This window comes from Lissotriton helveticus, chromosome 9 (genome assembly GCF_964261635.1).
Source record: "Lissotriton helveticus chromosome 9, aLisHel1.1, whole genome shotgun sequence".
In the NCBI taxonomy this organism is placed as follows: domain Eukaryota; kingdom Metazoa; phylum Chordata; class Amphibia; order Caudata; family Salamandridae; genus Lissotriton; species Lissotriton helveticus.
Window position 1 is genome coordinate 743,871,014 of NC_136070.1, and position 19,948 is coordinate 743,890,961.

The 19,948-nt window shown below is 43.4% G+C and overlaps 1 protein-coding gene across 1 annotated transcript; it reads right to left on the minus strand.

Moving 5' to 3' along the window:
- Positions 1-14,265: 14,265 nt before the first annotated feature.
- RECK (reversion inducing cysteine rich protein with kazal motifs) lies at positions 14,266-17,729 on the minus strand. The gene has a single exon (XM_078660867.1). The coding sequence runs from the start codon at positions 17,368-17,370 to the stop codon at positions 14,479-14,481; it is 2,892 nt and encodes a 963-aa protein (XP_078516993.1). The 5' UTR covers positions 17,371-17,729; the 3' UTR covers positions 14,266-14,478.
- Between the last annotated feature and the right edge of the window lie 2,219 nt (positions 17,730-19,948).

The following is a 19,948-nucleotide window of genomic DNA, read 5'->3' on the forward strand; positions in this document are numbered from 1 at the left end:
AAAACCAAGCTAGCAACAAAATTCCTGCATTGCCCTTAATAGACCTTAAAAGCCAAATGCTTTGCCTCTCAAGAATTTCATCATTCTTTTTGGGCAGAACATAGAAAGGCTAAAATTAAGGAGTGACAATAGTGGGTGTCTTATAGACTGAGTCTAATTCTATACTATACTATACTATACTGAGTCCAGAAAAACTTGGGCTTTGATTTCAGAGGAAAAATATATTGTCTTGCCAAGATGGACTATCTTTAGCTGAGCCGGATTAATCAGATACACCTGTATTCTTTTATCTTGAAAGGGCTTGATTAGCTGTCTTAATCTCCAACGCCTTTCATCGGTAGTATGGCAGAAATCAGGCCTTACGAAAAAAGAACCCCCCTCAAAAGCCCTTTTAGCATCCGGTCTTGCCTTCTCTGCGATGGATTGTCTCAGCAAAAAGTTCCCTATATAAATCAAAATTGCTCTGGGCTTGTCTTCAGGTCTGGCGTTCTGTCTTATTTTAAACGGTGTCCGATGAGCCCTCTGGATTTCGGTAGTCCAGTTCCACCCGGCAATGTCTGGAAAGGCTCTCTCAAAAATTTTTACGATAAAGGCTTTGACGTCTTGCCCTTCGCACCCTTCCGGTATTCCAAGGACTCTGAGGTTATTCCTCCTTGACCTGTTCTCTAGGTCTTCCAGCTTCCACTGGACATCCTGTGCTTGTGCTCCGAGGGATTCCACTCTGACGGTGGCAGCCGCTGCCTCTGCTTCAGTGGCCACTATCCTCTCCTCCAGGTTTGAGACCCTATCTCCTACAGTCGCGCAAGCCTTTGAGAGTTTCCTGATCACTCCTTTCATTTTTCTCATTGCTGCTTGGGCCTTGAGATTGTCTGATCTTGTCTCTTCCCGGTGTGCTGTGACCCCTTGATGAATTGATTCCATCATTGTCATCATTTATGCCAATGAGACTTGTGTGGTCTCCTGGCTCTGTACCTCTCTCATCCCCAGGTTTGATTCCTCTTGTAATGAAGCTGTTGGAGAGAGGTCCCATGTTGATGCTGCTTGATCTTTTTGAGCTGCAGTTTTGATAGCCGTTGACGGTGGGCCCGATTCTAGGTCGCTCTCTGTTTCTGGATTGCTGGCATCAATATCTGAGCTTTGTTGGTCGTCATCCTCTGACCAATCCGCATCCTCTGCTACGGAGAAGAAGCTTTCACTGGGGGTCTTTTCCTTCTCCTTCTCCTTTTCTTTCTCAATCATGCCCCTCAGATTGACATTCGTTATTGGCCTCCCTCATTCTTCTGGGGTAACAATAGCCACAACAGAGTCCTCGCTTGGGTTGCCTGAGGCCGAGAGAGTAGGACCATCTTTACATCTGCCTGCGGTCTCCTCTCCTTGGTCACCCTGCCCCCTTTCTGAGTCAATATTCACATTGGAGGGGCCGACTGCCTGATCTTCCGGGGATGCAGTCTCCTTTTCATTGACCATCGTGAGGGGTTGAGCCTCCTTATCGGATTCGCTCTCAGCGGCCGTCATCCCTACAGTTGAAAGCAATGTCTCACCCTGTACACTGTTTATGACCAGGTTCTCCCCTCCAGACACCCCTCCAGGTACATCAATTTTCTCTGTTTGAGGCTGGGGGGGTAGTTGTAAATCAGGCTGTGGGGGTAGTTGTAAATCAGGCTCCAGCTGTAACTCCGGAGCTGGCTCCTCAGCCTCTTCTGTAATTGATATGGAGATAGCTGCTGTTGTTGGGGCTGTAGCGGTCTTGGGTCTCTTGTCCTTACGGTTCATAATTTCGACAATGCTTATGGCGGCTATCGCTGTGGCTGAAGCGGCGGCTTGCCTGGTCCTGACGGATGGTAGCCTTCTCTCTTTAGGGGTCCCCTGCCCCTGCCCCTGTGTATGTACCTTTGCCCGACCTCCGGGCTCGACTGCGGGCAGCGCTGCTAGCGTATTTACAGAATCCGAAGTCACACTCTCAGTGTCTGCAGGGTCGGTAATTAGACCAGTGTTCTCAGCCACATTCTTTCTCTTTGCGGGTGGCTTACCTCCGGTGTTGACTTTCGGCGCCATCCGTAGGGGAGATTGCCGCTTCTCCCTGTTCAGCCTTTTGTCTCTGCAATCCCGGAGGAGCACTCTCCTCCCTTCTGTCACTCCGCTATCTCGAGCTCGACCCCGACCGAGCTCCGTCCGAGTTGCTGTACAGCTCCGCCCCCTAACTCCTCGAACACCGCGAGGACCGGCGCAGAGTCTGTCAGCCAACCCGATCCTCAATAGTAGCGTGGCAGCCGCCTTCCAAACCCCGAGAGGGAGAATCTTGTTATACGGGGCGCTCAAAGGCATCCGGACCGCCGTACGATCTCTGATTTTCTCCTTTCTGACAGTGGTCAGTTTTCCTTACATTGTTTTTATTTCTCAGTTTGCTCGCCTTAATCACAAGCTCGCGAGTCAGGCATGAATCAGCCCATACGGCTCGTTTCAGTCCATCCAAATCAAGTCAGCGATGACACCAGCTTTAGGATTATTTTTCCAGATGGTCAATGGGTCTGTAGCGAGGTGTCCACACCGCCTGCACTGCTTCTCAGCCGCTCCTCACGGCCGCCATCTTGCTCCCAGGTTCGAAATCTTGATGTAAAGTTGCGTGTCGTCCGCATACATGTGGTACGATATTTTTGATTTCTTCAAAATTCCTGTAAGCGGTTAGATGTATAAGTTAAACAAAGAAGGAGATAAAATGGATCCTTGTGGTACTCCGATTGTGTTTGGGCATGAAAGAGAAAGCGATTGGTTTACTAGGAATCTCTGAGTTCTGTTCTGTAAAAATTATTCGAACCATTTCAGTACCGTGCCAGATATTCCCATCCTTTCATGAAGTCTGTTCAGTAAATTTTCGTGGTTAACTGTGTCAAATGCTGATGACAAGTCTAGGAGGATGAGTAGACAAGATTGATTGCGATCTAGTGCTTGAAGTGCATCATCGACAATGAGTAGGATAGCTGTTTCCGTGCTGTGATCTGCTCTGAATCCCGATTGACAGTCACCTAGCAGTGAGAAGTTGTTGATATGTCTGCTCAGCTGATTCTGTACACATTTCTCTAATGCTAGTGCTAACTAATACTTCACCATTTACAGAAAACTACAAGGAATCCCATGTGGGGCTTAAGAACAAGGTGTGCCATTGGTTGGCTCAAAATGCTTACTTTGGAGACATTTTGTTTGTAAGAAGGGTGGGGTGGGTTGGCCCTATGTCTAAGAAATACAATGGGGATTGCATTGTAATTAGTTTTAGATCCTGCTCGCTAGCAAAGTGGCTGGCTGACCGGTGTCTGGTACTAGCAAATCAAAGCTCAGGACAAGGCCCCAAACTATTGCCACTGGCCTACTTTTATAGGAATTTAGCACCAAATGAGGGGGCACTGATGATGAGTAGGCATGGCCCCTTGAATGAAGTCACTAACAGAGGGCCCAGGGCTTTTGAACTCAGAAACAGATACCAGCCACTCTCAAATCTAGATGATCTAGATTGACTCAATGGAGTTCATAGACAGATGATAGGTGAAGGTAAGGGACTTATTGTAACAAATGGGGCAGAACCAAATGAACGGGTAAAGGATAATTTAAATTGTTCTAGTACAATCGCCCAGCCTAATATGTATCCCGAAGATGGGGGAAAACAACCTAACTACAGCGACCCCCAGATAAACATTGTAAATGCTAGTGATTTAACAATTCTGTCTTGGAATGTGGCTGGTATCAAATCAAAGCTTAATGATCCTGACTGGTGCAGTTTTATTGATAAATACCACATATGTTTATTACAGGAGACCTGGGCAGTAGAGAAAGTGTATAAAGGGGATTTTACTACCTTTAGTGTTGAGGCAAAGAAGGGACCAATGGGCCGCCCTGCTTGAGCCCTACCTTATTTAATATCTACGTGGCCCCCGTCGCTAACATCATGAGATCCCATGGGTTCATCCCTGTGTCATACGCGGATGATACCCAACTCCTCTTCCCTTTTAAAACCCTTACGGATGAGATCAAGAACTCCTTCTCCCAGGGGATGAAGGCAGTGGCCCACTGGATGGCATCTAACCTCCTGCAATGCAATGTTGCGAAAATGGAGGTGATGCTGTTCGGGGAAGCCAAGATCCTCTGGTCCCCGGACTGGTGGCCACAGGACCTTGGCCCAGTCCCCGAGCCTAAACAGGTGGTCAAGGATCTCGGTGTTCGTCTAGATCAGGACCTCTCTTTTAAAAACCATACTGCCCAAGTGGTAGGGTCCTGTTTCCACATAATTGGGATGTTGCGGAAGGTATTTCCACTACTTCCAGACTCAACCAGGAAGACCCTGGTACAAGCCCTGATATTGAGTCGGCTGGACTACTGCAACGGGTTGCTCCTCTCAGCAAATGAGGGGGTTACCTCTAGATTGCAGGTAGTACAAAATACGGCGGCCCGCCTTGTTCTTAATAAGCCCCCTCGAACACCCTCTAAACCCCTTTTGACTGCGTTGCATTGGCTCTCTGTGAAACAGAGGGTGAAGTTTAAGGTGTGCTGCATTATGCACAAGTGTCTTCAGAGAAAAGGCCCTCTATATTTGCTTAGCAAATAATTTTCTCCTTACGTGCCTCCACGGTCCTTGAGATCTAGTGAACAGGCCTTGCTGCAGATACCTAGAGCAAAAAAGGTGAGACAAGGGGACAGAGCGCTTTCCATTGCGGGTCCTATGTTGTGGAATACCCTCCCACTTTCCCTGAGACTTTGCAATGAGCACCTCGCTTTTAGGCGACAGCTTAAAACGTTTCTATTTTAAATCATGGAGACACAGTGACAGGTTGTTTATTTGCTTCAAGGTTGCCAAAGGCGCGGAGATACTCCTCCGGGAGGTGATCCTAGCGCGTTACAAACTCGCAAATAAATAAATAAATAAATAAATAGGGGGCCTACTGATATGGGTGAAAAACACCCTGATAGGGAAGATTAAAAGCCTCAGCCTTGGATGTGAAGACATACTTGGGCTGGAAAGATCTCTCCTCACGTGGAGCGCCCCTCTAAAGATCCTGAATGTATACAACCGGCTGAGTAGTCCACACAGGCCCTCCGAAACATTTACATTTTGGGGAACCATCTTGACACAGCAAGAGGGAGGCACTGGCTAATAATTGCTGGTGATTTAAATATTACTTTTGAGCCTGTTGATTATATCCAGGAACTTATCGAAGAGGGGGATGAAGCAAGAGGAATCCCGAAACTGGAAATTCCATCAATAAAAAGTGTACTAGGGCAGTCCAACAAGTAAATTCTCTGATCATAGATCATGGGTTACGAGCTTGCAATGGTAGGACTGACTCCGATAGGAGAGCCGGGTTTACTTTTAAGAGAGGGGCATGCACATCCAGAATCGACTACTTTTTAGTCGATATTGAACTTTGGGGAAATATTAAAGATATGGTGGTCGTAGATAGGAACGACCTTTTTTTTGGAAACAAGGGGAACCCAATCGATAGCTAAGGACCATGGGTATAACTACGTTATAGGAAACAAAGGTGCTTAGCTTATTCAACATGAATACAATACAGTATAGGAACACAATGGAATACTATACGGTTAAGGTTTCCTGACCCAGCCGGGAAAGGAATTTATTTCCAAGACAAATTGTCTAATGTACAATGCAAAATGAAATAACATGACACAAGCCTGTGCCGTACCAAGAAGAAAAAGGAAGAATAGAAGTAGAGTGAAAGCGGTGTTTTCCAGGCAAAGGAAGGGAGCAAGAGCAGGGCACTGTAGACAAATTAAGGATCACTGACAGTGTCACCTGAAGCGGAGCATACACAATTTCATTTGACAATATTGTAAGTGTACCCCCACTTTTGGGTGTCGACGTTTCGATCCCTATTGCTCATTTAATGCATGGGATCATCATCAGGACTTAGAATAAACAAAGCATGCCTGAATGTAATAAAGCCTCTATTTTTCGAGGTAAGAAGCCTCACGTGGGAGTTTTCCTGCACTCCTTGGTTTGTTTGGCGGGAGTTACGATCAACACGCCAAGCAAGGGGTTAAATTAGCACGGAGGTCCTTAATGGGATCCAGTTGCAATGTAGGTTTTTTCGATTGGGAAAACGTGTCCCGTTTTCCGTTTTCGCCGGATAGCCGTACTTTTCCGCTCTATGTGAGGGTAGAGTACGAGGTTTTTAATGTAGGCATCAAATGGCCGTACACGCAGTGCACCCTCGGCGTGAGGGAACCGGCATTGACCGAGTATCCACAGCAGAGGCGAGTCATTATCCGGACTGACGCCTGAGCCCCACGCCGAGGGTGCACTGCGTGTACGGCCATTTGATGCCTACATTAAAAACCTCGTACTCTACCCTCACATAGAGCGGAAAAGTACGGCTATCCGGCGAAAACGGAAAATGGGACACGTTTTCCCAATCGAAAAAACCTACATTGCAACTGGATCCCATTAAGGACCTCCGTGCTAATTTAACCCCTTGCTTGGCGTGTTGATCGTAACTCCCGCCAAACAAACCAAGGAGTGCAGGAAACCTCCCACGTGAGGCTTCTTACCTCGAAAAATAGAGGCTTTATTACATTCAGGCATGCTTTGTTTATTCTAAGTCCTGATGATGATCCCATGCATTAAATGAGCAATAGGGATCGAAACGTCGACACCCAAAAGTGGGGGTACACTTACAATATTGTCAAATGAAATTGTGTATGCTCCGCTTCAGGTGACACTGTCAGTGATCCTTAATTTGTCTACAGTGCCCTGCTCTTGCTCCCTTCCTTTGCCTGGAAAACACCGCTTTCACTCTACTTCTATTCTTCCTTTTTCTTCTTGGTACGGCACAGGCTTGTGTCATGTTATTTCATTTTGCATTGTACATTAGACAATTTGTCTTGGAAATAAATTCCTTTCCCGGCTGGGTCAGGAAACCTTAACCGTATAGTATTCCATTGTGTTCCTATACTGTATTGTATTCATGTTGAATAAGCTAAGCACCTTTGTTTCCTATAACTTAGATAGGAACGACAGCACCCATAACACTCTATTTTTAACAATGTTTAATATGTTGGATTGCCATGGTCCTACATTACGAAAACATGCTCCAGTGATCACAAGTAATAACGAGAGAAGTGTTAAATGGCCGATGATTCTTTTAGATCAAACGGCCCTCACAAAAATGTATAAAAGGGTAGAGCTAGCCCTAATGGAACTAGCTCCAACAAATGAGATTTGGGCCGATATGCTGTTTGTATTTAGGGAACTAAATGATGACCTTAAATCCTTTTTTTGTAAAATAAATGACAATATTCTCCCCCGTAAGCAAACTAAGCCATGGTATAATCAATCATGTAGACAGGCCAAGTAAACCCTAATGAAGGCGGTAAAGACCAAATCCCTAGATATTATAAGAGCTTGTAGGAAAAATTACCTTTGCATTCAGAAAAACGCTAGAAAAGACTGGGAGGTTGAGAAATGGAGATTCCTTGTCGAAGCCTCAAAGATGAGGAACAGTCAAACATTTTGGCACTTAATGGCCAAAGGCTCTAGCAGCCTGAATACAGAAAATAGTTTCCACTTGCAGCCCCAAACTTGGAGGAGTATTTTGGGAGCCTGTAGGCAGCCCCAAAGGGGGTGGGGGGGAATAGATACCCTGGAAGCCCTGCTCTTTTTGCCCTGAAGGGAAGAGACACCCATCACGGTTGAGTAAACTATTCTGGCCATACATTCAATTCAGAAAGGGAAAGCCCCTGGCTTGGACAAACTGCCAGGAGACATCTATAGGGCAGAGCATGAAATATGGGGGGTATTACTAACTAGAGTTTTCAACGCCATCCTGGAAGGGAGAGAGGTCCCACTGACCTGGAGGGGTGCTGAAATTATCCCCATTTTCAAGAAGGGAGAAAAGGGCTCCCCTGAAAACTACAGACCCATCAGCCTCATCGATGTCTCCCAAAAAATCTTTGGGAAGGTCATATTAGCCAGAATCCATCAGTGGATGGAGAATAATAATGTACTCTCCGATCTCCAGGCGGTCTTCAGGGAGTCCATGAGCACAACGGATCAGGTCCTCAGATTCCTTATGCTTATTTGGAAGGAAGTGCTCATCAATAGAGGTCACCTGTACGTTGTGTTCATGGACCTAAAAACAGCTTTAGATTCTATTAATAGAACCCAACTGTGGTCCGTCCTGAGAGATATGGGTCTACCACCATACCTGCTTAACATCTTGGTTTACCTGCATGCAAACAACTTTGCAAAGGTTAGATGGAATTGGAACGGTGGACTCACGGGCAACATAAATATCCAAAAAGGTGTCCGCCAGGGGTGTGTCCTGGCCCCTACTTTATTTACACTTTTTGTAAATGGAGTTATAGATGAGCTTTCCAACTGTGATGGAGATCCTCCAAAAATGTCGGGCAGAACTGTTCCCTGCTTGCTATTTGTGGATGACACCCTACTGATTGCAAGAACACCAAGGGGAATCCAGAACCTCCTTAATAGATTTGAGGGGACCTGTAACTCTAGGGGGCTTGTAATCAACTGTAGGGGAAGTTGCTTCTCAATTCCCAATGCTTGGAACGGGTAAAATATTTTGATTATCTCAGGGTTTCGAATTAGTGAAAATCTTGTTTGGTCTGACCAAATAGAAAGAGCACTTTAACACTCCAACATGTAGATAGTGCAATAAATAAGAGGGTCAGAGCTTCTCCATACAGGCCAATATCCCCATTAATTGAATTGCACAGAGCAAAAGGACTAGGCGCAGCACTCTATGGAGCGGAACTCTGGGGTTTGGAAAATTTAAAAGGCCTGGTTCTAGCGGACAATAGGTTCATTAGGATAATTCTAAATCTTCCTATGAATACCCCTCTTTTAATTTTGAGATTGGATCTTGGCCTTAGATCCATTGCCCATTTTGCGATCTTGAGGATACTAACTTTCTGGATCAGGATTTGGGTTAACAATTCTCAAGTCCTTCTCAGAAGCTGTTTAACTGAGCTAATTAATCTACACAAAATGTATGGGTGTGTTAAATCGCTTGGTGGGATTAGAGATTGGTTTTACAAGGCCTCAAGAAAGAGATGGTTTCCACATTGAAAAAGAGGTTCTGGGATTTCCAAGACCAGTGTAATATACATATGAGTGCTCATGGTACATTGACCTCTGCCTTTCTTAAAATAAAACCCAGTTATAGCTTTGAACTGTTCCTGGATGAGGTCGAACCACCCCAGGCGAGAATGCTGTTCTTACAATTTAGGTATGGCACTCAGCCTTTAAATTCAGTAAAGAGTAAACGGGGACATGATTTCCTTCTCTCGACATGTCCTATGTGTCATTCTGCCACAGAGACTAGTAATCACTTCATTCTTTACTGTACAGCTTATGCAGACCATTGCAGGAATTGGATTGCACCAATTTGTCGCTTGTTATCATGTCGAAGTCCAGTAGATGCAATGAGAATCTTTAAATCAGAGTCGATGGCTGGTTTTTGCACTCGAGATTTTTGCTATATGCTTAGTGGAGGAGAGCCAAGACTATTAAAACTGCCTAGCTGGTAAATTGTGATTATGAACTGCGAAAACAAAAACATGTAAACAAACTGTGATTAAAACTATACTAAGTAATGCATTTCTGTTTGTGAACATATAAGAGGGATCGTGTTTTAATAGTTTTTAAATTCATATGAAGGTACCTGTCCCTCTTAATTCTTTTTTATGAAGTATTTGGTTTTAACTATGAACTGTGATGCTTTTTATTTGTTATGGTCATAAAAATGATCGAATAAAATTTTACTTACTTACTGACTCTGTCTAGCTTGAGCGTTTTGCATGCACAGGCAGGCCCCCAGATTACTCAAGTCGTTTAGGTTATTCATGTTCAAGGTTGCTGTGTTTTTGGAGATTGTTGAACGTACTGCCAGAGACTTTCATAAGCTTCGTTAAGATGAAAGGTTGGAACATATGAGCCTGCAGAAGGAACGTGAGAACTCATTTGCCTTTGGAGTGCTTGCATGGGAAGGGGCCAATTACAGTAAGTTTCCTTGGCGCAGAAGAAGGCCTCTTGGAAACTTCTAGTGTGTTTTGAGACTATAAAGCTGGGGCTTGTTGACATAGAAACTGGGATTGGAACCTGAAAGTCAGTCATCTTAGGACTCCCAGTATAAATAATGCATCGTTGCAAATATAGATTGCATGGCTTCAAGTTACTCTGTGGAGAGAAAGCCTGTGTCCATATCCACTCAAATGCTGCATAAGACTCACTAGAATCAGCTCTTCCTGTTCCGTTTTTTATTTAGCAATATTGATTTACCTCAGATTGGTCAAGGAAAAGGCATGTTTTTATGTTTAACCATTTGTTGATTCAATTATTTCATTTGTCTCATTTAAAGAGGACTGTTTTTCAGGTTTAAAGCAGGACTCCCTCGGTCAGAGGGTAAAAGGATTGATGAGTTGGTGCCTGGACATCCCTTTTTGAACTTAATTAGTTTGGAACTTTGGACACCTGTATGGAAAGTGATGGTGTCTTTCAATTAGGTTTCCCACTCTTCTAAGGAGAGGACAAATGAACTATTTCTGAAGAACTTTCTCTGGGCTGTTTGACTGTGGGAAGAACCATTTCCACATGTTCGCGTTCTCTTTGCAGTTATTAGAGAGTATTGAGAACCTATCACCACTCTCTTTGGTCAGTTCTATTGGGAAAGATCAATGGGAACCAATTTTCCAGCCTAGATCACACACTGATAACTCCTTTTCACCATTTCACAGGGAGAGAAACCCAGAGGAATCAGTTCAGGGACTTTCAGATCCAGATAAAACATTTCCTTCATGTGGATTTGATATGAACAGTTGATGGGGGCATCACTGCTCCCTTACCTTTGTGGGTCAGCCTTCAGCACCTTGAATCCCCAGGGTATGGAGGCCTGGTTTCCCTGGGTATTGGAGTAACATGCTAGTTCCTGTAAAATCCTGTATCCTTCTGTGAGCTATGCCTGACACCAGGGACATTTTGGAGGTTGCTACTTCCCATTTGCTGTGTAAACTTGCATTTAAAAGAAGGAAAGCAGAGCTTTATAATGATAATTAGGTGTTTTGGTACTTGCTAATAATGAAAAAGGAGGGGGGGTGTTTCACCGACAGAAAATTCTATCAAGACAGTTTCCCATATAACATGATGAGCAGTTGTGACATGCGTACAATAGGCTACCCATTTTATGGATATTTATTTTAGCTCTTATTGTCTTCTGCTGTTGGTTCTCTTAAAATGTTCATATATAGGTACTAAACTTATTTTTAATCTCGAAGTAGTGGCAGAAGCTATATGCCAAAAACTCGCAGGCAAACCTCCTGCGACTGATGAGATGCCTGTAGACATGCTAAAATTAAACGTAGCATTGTGGGACCTGCTCTTGATCAATGTTTTCAACAATCTGAAATGTAATTAACCAGTTCATTGTCCGCACTGATTATTGTCCCCATGTCTAAAAAAGCAATCGCTATGACCCAAGATGCAAGATTGAGCAAAGAATAATATCATCATTAATACTTGTCATTACAACTTTAGGAAGTGGCTAGGAACAGCAGAGCAGAGCTTAAACATTATCATAGGCACATACAGCATAGTCAATCACTGCCCATTGTACCTTGTGTTTATGGATCTCTCTTCAACCTTTGAAAATGTCAATAACACCAAATTATGGCAGATTCTTCTTCAACTGGGTTTAGATTTGGCTCTAGTGCATTTTCTTTTCTTATTTTAATGAGAATCTTTCGGCTAGGGTTAGATTTGGAACTAGAGGGGAGATTCCTTTGCTTTATTCCGTTGGGTGCTACAGAGGTGCATTCTCATACCGTTTCTCTTTGTGCTATATATCAATAATTTGAATAATTTTTTAACTAATGTTTGCCTCGATATTCCCATGATAAATAACTTTCCCATCCCTGCTCTTTTGAATGCAGATGGTGCAGTATTGATTCCCCACACACATAAGGCTTTGTGTGGCCTTGTTAATGCTTTAACACAGTTTATGACTCACTTTGATTTGATTACAAAATTTCACTAAATTGCATATAATGGCTTATGGCCCTAAACACATTAGTATGTATACACTTGCTATTGATAACATTAAACTAGATACGGTGAATAGTTTTCCCTAGCTAGGTTTTTTTTATTCTTCTAGATGTTGGGCCACTAACACCTCTAACTGTCAATTGAAGCCCAGCCTACATGTAGGTGCCTTTTTTAACCTCCCACGGCTTCAAGGGGGGAAAGTAATTTGACCACTTCTTGAAATTTATAAAAAATCAGTGGTTTCCTATGGCCCTATATTGTGCAGGGGCATGGGGGCCTTGCTAATTATTCCACTCTGCAGTTGTTCTGCTTTGCAGATAAAGGAAAATCACTTTTGGAGATGCCTCCTCTTTGTATCTCCCTAATTTCACATGCCCTAAGAATTAGAGTAGAAAAGTAGAATCCAATTGTGGCTATTGATTTGGCTCAACTCCGAAGCATCTCTGAACCAAATTATAATGAGAAACTGCCTACGATGCAACAGTGGACTTAAAATCCTGTGATTTGCTTATGGTCAACACAGTCTTATTGTGTTAGGGCGGCCGTCCCCTTTTGACATCCTGTCCTCTGTTTGTGCAAAGGATAAAAAAAAAATTTAACTTTTGTTTCTGGTAAGAACATGTCTTTTGAGGGAAGAAGTGGAGTTATGCCGGCCCAATGTAAATTTAAATGCTCCCTTAAAAACGTTCTTTGATTTGAAGCCTAGCCTGTCGTATCTGGCCAATGGCATGGGGCCATTTTGTTTAGTTTTATGCACTCCTAGACATTTGCTCAGTTTTTTACAAGGGCAATACAGCAATTCTAGTGTGTGTATTTGTCCAGGTGATGGTGTGTCAGTTATTTGCCTTCTGCAATTCATCCTTTTTTTGCAAATTTCATATAAAACTTTCACTAAAGTTTTTAATTCCACTTTTTAGAATATTATAAGTTTAGCAAGTGCAGAGTAGCTCCAAGTTTTTTACAGTTATTAAATGATGATGAGGTCTGTTTCGGGGTGAGATATTTTCTTAAATCAGCTGTTTATTGTTGGAACTCAATGGCTTTATAATTATTGTTATTCGTTATTTTAATTGTTGATATTATGTATATATGCTTTCTATGTATTATTAAATTTGTCATTTTGTCTTTATGCCTTTTTGTGTACGTCTCTGACATTCAAATAGAGTTGACAGACTGAACTGAACACTATTGCCGATATCAGAGAGGACCTCCTGATCACAAAAGATGATCATCATTAAGAAGCATTAGTTCGATTAGATCTAGTAGACCAAAGAATACTACTGAAAAGATTGCAAGAGTGGATTGGAACCACTGACAATGCCTTTGATAGGATCCAGTTCAGGTGACAAGCCTTTTCTTGACAATCAGAGCAATTTAACAGATTCTGTTAGGTATATGGAAAGGAAAAATCAGGTGCATGGTTCAATCAATCACTCAATTAATAAGGGAATTGTAAGCTCACCTCTCACCCGTGAGGGTCTCAGGGAGCGGGGGGAGTAGCAGCTCCGATCAGTCAAAGAGCCAGGTTTTGAGAGCCTTCCTGAAGGTGTTCAGGGAGGGGGCAGGTCTGCTGTCGATAGGGGGCTCGTTCCAGGTCTTGGATGGTTGAACAGGGCTCATTACTATCAACAATACTCTTCAATATATATCTACACCCACTGGGCTTATTAATCAACCAGACCATCTGTAATTTTAGATGTACGTGGACTTTGATCCAGGTCAGGTGTCAAGAAGTTTCATGACAATCCGAGCCATTTAATCAGAATAAAGTTGGTAATCCATGTGTATGAACATCACTTGCATGTTTGAACAGGGCTCATTGTTAACAACATTACCTTTGCTCATTGGGTTTATTAATTACAAAACCCATCTGCAAATGCAAATGCACATGATCATCCTGGATAATGCCACATTATCTTCGACCTCCCCTTTCCCTTACTCCAATTGACCTGTACCCAAAACACTGGCACAAACTAAAAAGAAATCACCTCGAAAAATAACTAAACCGAATACAACACACGTTATAAGAAAAATGTAACTCCTCCATCCATTTTTGATAAATTGCATAGTCCTCCAAATTGACAGGAAAGCAGCAAGTTGCACTTGTTCCAACACAATTGCATAGTTAGTAAAATAATGAGTTAGTAGAGGCAAAATGCTTGGTTTCCTTTTGTTCGAAAATGTGCATATTCCTTGGTAAATCCCCTTTAAATGCTTTTATTTATCATACCCATCCCGTTGATATGTAATATAATATATAGACATCAAGCAACAGCCACATATAAGCAATTACATTTTTCTTTATATAAATACAAAGCTGTACATATGAAATTTTAAATCAATCAAAAAGTCATTTAAATGCACCTTGAATGCAATATGCATTCCATGTGTTCATCATTCATTTTCACTGGACACTAAATATAACATAATAGTTTTGGGACAACCATAATCAGACTGCAGAAAATATGCAACAAAGGGATTGTACTATCACTAGATGAAGACACAGTGAACGAGACTTGGACCTGTGACCTTATAAGTGCAGAGAGTGGCACATGAGATGCTAAATTTGGGCTGTCAGTGTTAATGAGCGAGTCAATTTTTTCTGCCTCTTTATTGCAGGCCTCTACCTGCAGTTGTGTAGGATGTTTATCAGTAGGTATGATGAGAACCACAATTTCAGATTCTATGCTTAAATATCCAAAAACATCACATTGTGGTACTGAAATGTGTAGGCGTATTTTTTGGATTATGTCAAAGGTAGTTATTGGCTTTTCGTCTATTTTAGCAAATGTGTCTAACCTTGCCTTGTCAAATAAAATCCTCAGCATTCCAGCACACAACGGACAGCAGGCTCCTGGAGAGAATACTGGTTTGCACACAGTGGCTGCTACAGGTGGACACTTAACAGACATACATTCAGTGGGAAAAGCAGAATCTGAAAGAATTCCGATGTCCTGACATGGACCAAAGTAATCCACAGCCACCCGATCAGAGTAGGCCGCACATACATTGTTATATGTTTCACCATTGTTTCCACATACAAGTTCGGTGGATTTGCAGAAGGGCTGACAAGAACCTTTGTATGATAAATGTTTTCCTCTTTGGTGCAATGTGCAGATATTGCTATGATCCACATTTTCAGTATCACAGACTGGGTCACGTTTCTGGTCACAGTGTCCTGGTCTCGACACACATTCATGTTGGTTACAGCCAAACTTTTCAAAACTGGTGAGGCAAACCTGTCGCTTTGGAATACATCTTAGACTTTTGGGGCATGGGTTTGGAGTACAAGGATCCTTAGATGCACATAATCCAAATTCAAACTGATTGTCTGCCAGTCCAACACATCTAGCTATACAGGCACTTGGATAGGAACGGCCATTTTTCCCACAGACTGGAACAAATTGATCAGGACAGTTACAAGGTAAACCTGTAAACATATGACCATCTTCTGAGAGGTTTTCATTTACACACTGACGAGTGGAACATAATAATTGGCCAGAAATGCAGGAACATACATTGCAGTCTGTCTGAAAAGAAGACCCGTGATTTAATCGTTGGCCCCCAATAATGCATGACTTCTGAAGATCCACACAATGCATTTCCAAGCAGTTTTCTAACTGTCCACTTTGTCCACATGTGCAAATTTTGTAGCAGCCAACTTCGCCCGTTGAAACTGGAACTTGAATTAGTGTACCTTGGCGAACAAGAAAGTCTGATGCTTCTCCCAATTTGCAACCAGGAACGCAAAAATGAGGAAGACAGTTTTCCTCAAGATGGCATCCTTTTCTGTTTACTTCACAGAGCTCATTAGCCATACACGGATTTGGGTTACACGGATGAGTAATATCCTCCACAACCTGATCTAATGAACTTGATTTGAGATATGCAGCTAATGGAATGCAGTTATTGGGGTCATCAACAGGCGACAGAAGATCACAGATGCTTTCTGCTGTGTGTCCCTCAGGGAATGCATCCTGGTCGCCACACTTAATGAGAATGTCAACACAATCTGACTTGCAAATCAGGCTTCCTCTAGATTTACTATGACAAGGTTTAATTTGTAAGGTGCATGCAATAGCCTTCCACATTTCAGGTTCACAATGTTTAATATCTAGAACAGGAATATTCATAAAGGGCATTTTAATGCTTCCTTTCTCCCAAAGCTTCATGTCATTCATGGCACCCTGGTCTGACTGCGGATTGCAGCTTCTAAATAATTCTGTTGGTCGGTTATTGAAATTAGTGCAGTAAGATAGATTTCTACAACCAAGCTGACAGGGTTCCCGCACATCCGCTAAGCAAGTCAACATTAACACTTCTGCTGGATTATACTCACAAAAACGATCAAATTCTTGCCAACTTTGTGTGCTTCCCCAACTCGTGCTGAATAGTTTAGTGCACAGTTCCCTACAAGTGGATGTATTTGCTTTAGAACAACAATGCAATTTGGCGCCATCAAGCCCAGTTGAAGGTGGAGCGCGCACAGTTACTCCAAGATGAACGGATCTGGAACTTTCAAGAAAACATTGCCAGAGAGGATCCTGAGGCAAAGGCTGTGTCTTACAACCTTCAATCAGACCGTCCACAATTTCAAGCTCGGTTTTCTTTGACATCAGAATCTTTCTACAGGTAATTTGGCAAGAGTAATCCTCTGCTTTGTCGCAACAATGCAGGCTATCAGTTGGATTTTTCACTGGGTAGGAGTGCGTGTAGTTGTTCACACAGTGGATTAGCTGAGGGCTAATAGAAGCGCAAAAGTTTTCAACTGCTTTGATCTGTGAAGGACTCGGAGAGGAGTCTGTACGAAATATTGCCTGACAGTATTCTCTGCAATTGGTGTTACGACCTGCATAACTGCAGCACACCGAGCCGATTTCATTTTTGTTAATGCATGCAAAGAGCGTAGTCTCGTACTCTTTCCTGCAAGATTTTGAAATGTCATACATTGTGGAGGCCTGTTTGCATGCACCTCGGCATTCAGCTGCAACGGCTAGTTCACAGCATCCCAAGCCGACCCAACCATCAGACTTCTGAGACCCCCAGGGTAAGGATGAATTCATGCATACCCAAACCTCCGACATAGACGCTGGGCAATATTCGGGCGCTCGTTGCAAAAGATACTTCAGGCGGGATTCACTTTTTGAAGAGACAATCTGTTCACAAACGTCATGGCACATTGGGTTCTCCTTTGCATGGCTACAGCATGAGGTATGTACAGCGGCGGAGAGCACCCCTGAGGCCGAAAGCAGCAGCAGGAACGCCACCGTCCGCGAGGCAGTAGGGGGCACTGCCGCTACCTCCATGAGAGCGTCGCTTCCAGGCCCGTTGTCTTCGGTACGTGTTCTGAAAGTCCCAAGAAACGCTGTGTTTAGGAGAATCCCGTTTTTGTCGTGTTTGTGCCTCCTGCATTCACCCTGTTTCGAGAAGTTCCCTGCAACGGCTGTGACTCTGAATCTAACCCGCTATGTTTACAGCCTGAGAGCGATGTGGGGGTAATTCTCCGCCCACCCTGCTCCGCCTCTGAGCTGTACAGCAACCCCCCGCCCCAAAAGCCGTCCACTCCGGCCCGCTGGTCTTGAGGAAGTGACAAACTGGGGGCTGAACAAGGAGGCTGCTTCTACACTGCATCATTCAGAGTCGAGGGAGGGACTGTAGCCGTTAAAAAAATATAGGGAACGCAGCGGAAACATATGGGGTGTGGTAGCTTTTGTTTCATGGACTTTTGTAGTCATCGCCAGTTTGCCGGGCAATTGTATCGAATTCCGTGAGACTTGGCTTAGAAGAAAATCGGAATTGTTTACTTCTAATACCAGAACTGGTCGGTCTGCTGCCACCCTCTTCTTCTCTTCGCTTCGAGTATTTATTTATTTATTTATGCGTTTTTATATAGCGCGGACTTTACCCGAAGGTGTCAGAGCGCTTCACAATAGGAACAATGATCATACATGAGGAGAAAATTTCAAGTGAACAAACTACAAAAGCAAACGTTAAGTTACATGAGGCAAAAGTGACAATAGTGAGCAACCAAAATACAAGAGGTAGCAAACGGTACATTATAGGAGGAAAAAGTGATATGTGTGCAGGTTACAAAAGCGTACAAAGTACAAGTGAGGAATAATACTGCAATAAATCGCAGACACTCAAACACAAGAACAAATGTTAAGTAGGCAATGGTGGCACTTGTGCAAGTATCTAAAGCAAACAAAATGTGAGAGGTAGCAAAAAGTGTGTTACAAGAGAAAAGTGACCTGTGCATGTTACAAACGAGTACCAAACACAGGTAGAAGGATAATGCTGCAATAAATGGCAGAACACACTGGGAAGGCACTTCCATAGTCATGGCGAATAGAATTTTCAATAATGAGACGTCTTCCTTCAGATAATAGAGAGGGTGTGAATTAAATTTGGAGGTGTCTTTGGATGAGGAGATATTTGAGGTCCGTTTTGAAGGCCTGGGAGGAGGTATGGGGTGTAACACAGGCCCACGCAGCCCCCGCGGTGCGAGGGGGCCTCTAGCTCCAAGGGGCCCCCTAGGCACTGCACTCTGGCCGGAGAGCTCCTGATTGAGCCTGGAGGGGGCCCCTCTAAGTACTGTGCAGGGAGGCCCCCTCACTTTTCGTTACGCCAGTGGAGGAGGTGGTGGTCCGGAGCGGAGGCGAAAGTGAGTTCCAGATTCTCACCGCGTTGCCTGAAAAGGATTGGGCCATCGATCTTTCCTACTCCACTTTAGCCCACTTCACTCCGCTTTACTCCACATCACTCTGCTTTACTCTACATCAGTGTTTCCCAAACTGGGGTCCGCGGACCCCCAGGGGTCCGTGACACGTTCCCAGGGGGTCCGTAGGCAGAAGATTTAAAAGCACAGCAACATTTCTTGTATAATTAGCAGCTTTCGAGCAACAATAAAAGTGTCAAGATTATGCCAGTGATTAATGTACCTGCTGGAGAGAGATGAGAGTTTTGTTCAGTGGCATGTTTGACTTAACTAATATAGCACAGAGGGTTAATATACCTACTGCAAAGAACGTGAAACATGCATTTTAAAAAGCAGTATTTTATGTGCATAGGTCTGTGGTTACTGCTTTTGTCACAGAGATTCTTTTGTTAGTGTGTACTTCATAAGTGACAATCGTAATCTAGCAGAGGGACCTATAAACTGTCATCAAAGAGCTGCTTGCAAACTGCATGGTACCAGTTAGTAACTTATGTTTTTACCAGTCATTCATTATCCTGATGCTGCTAAAAAATTATTTGGGTGGAAATACATTTTTAATGTTAAAGTCACTACTAGCCACTGTGTTATGTTCTGAATCCTGAGTTTGTGCTTTTCTAGACCAAGCACTCTTTAAAAATACCTACCAGAATGAATAACATGTGAATACTACACCTTGTAGTCCCCTTTACCATAACATTTTCTATACACTGATTTGCATGTATGATTCTATGTCAGGACCGGAGGCTTCAGATTATGCTTTTGTACCTTCTCCACTGCTTTATTACAAAAGTCGCAGCAGCCAAAAAACCATCAAATAACAACAGCCCTACCTTAGAACCAAGGATATGGGCAAAACAGAAAGAAATGTCCATAAACCACAACTCCCATGAGTCCCATTAGGCAGTCCATAACATAGTCCTTCCTTAGTCTCCACCGCAGCTAGATAGGACGTCCTTCTCATGACCACTTCCTCTTTCTTCGCTGCTTCGCAGCCAGTTAAGTGGTTTCCTCCTTTTCTCCTCAAGTTGGTGTTTCTTGGGGACTGTTAAGGGGATTCTTCGTTGTGTAATTGCTTTTATTTTATTGTGGGGCTTGTTGATGCGCTCCGTTTTTATTTCAGAGCCCTTCTCGGTCGCGGGAGCACTTTATTGCTCTTACGCGCCTTG

Excerpts from the sequence above, each read along its gene's own strand:
- RECK (XM_078660867.1), bottom strand. The coding sequence starts at position 17,370 with ATGGAGGTAGCGGCAGTGCCCCCTACTGCCTCGCGGACGGTGGCGTTC.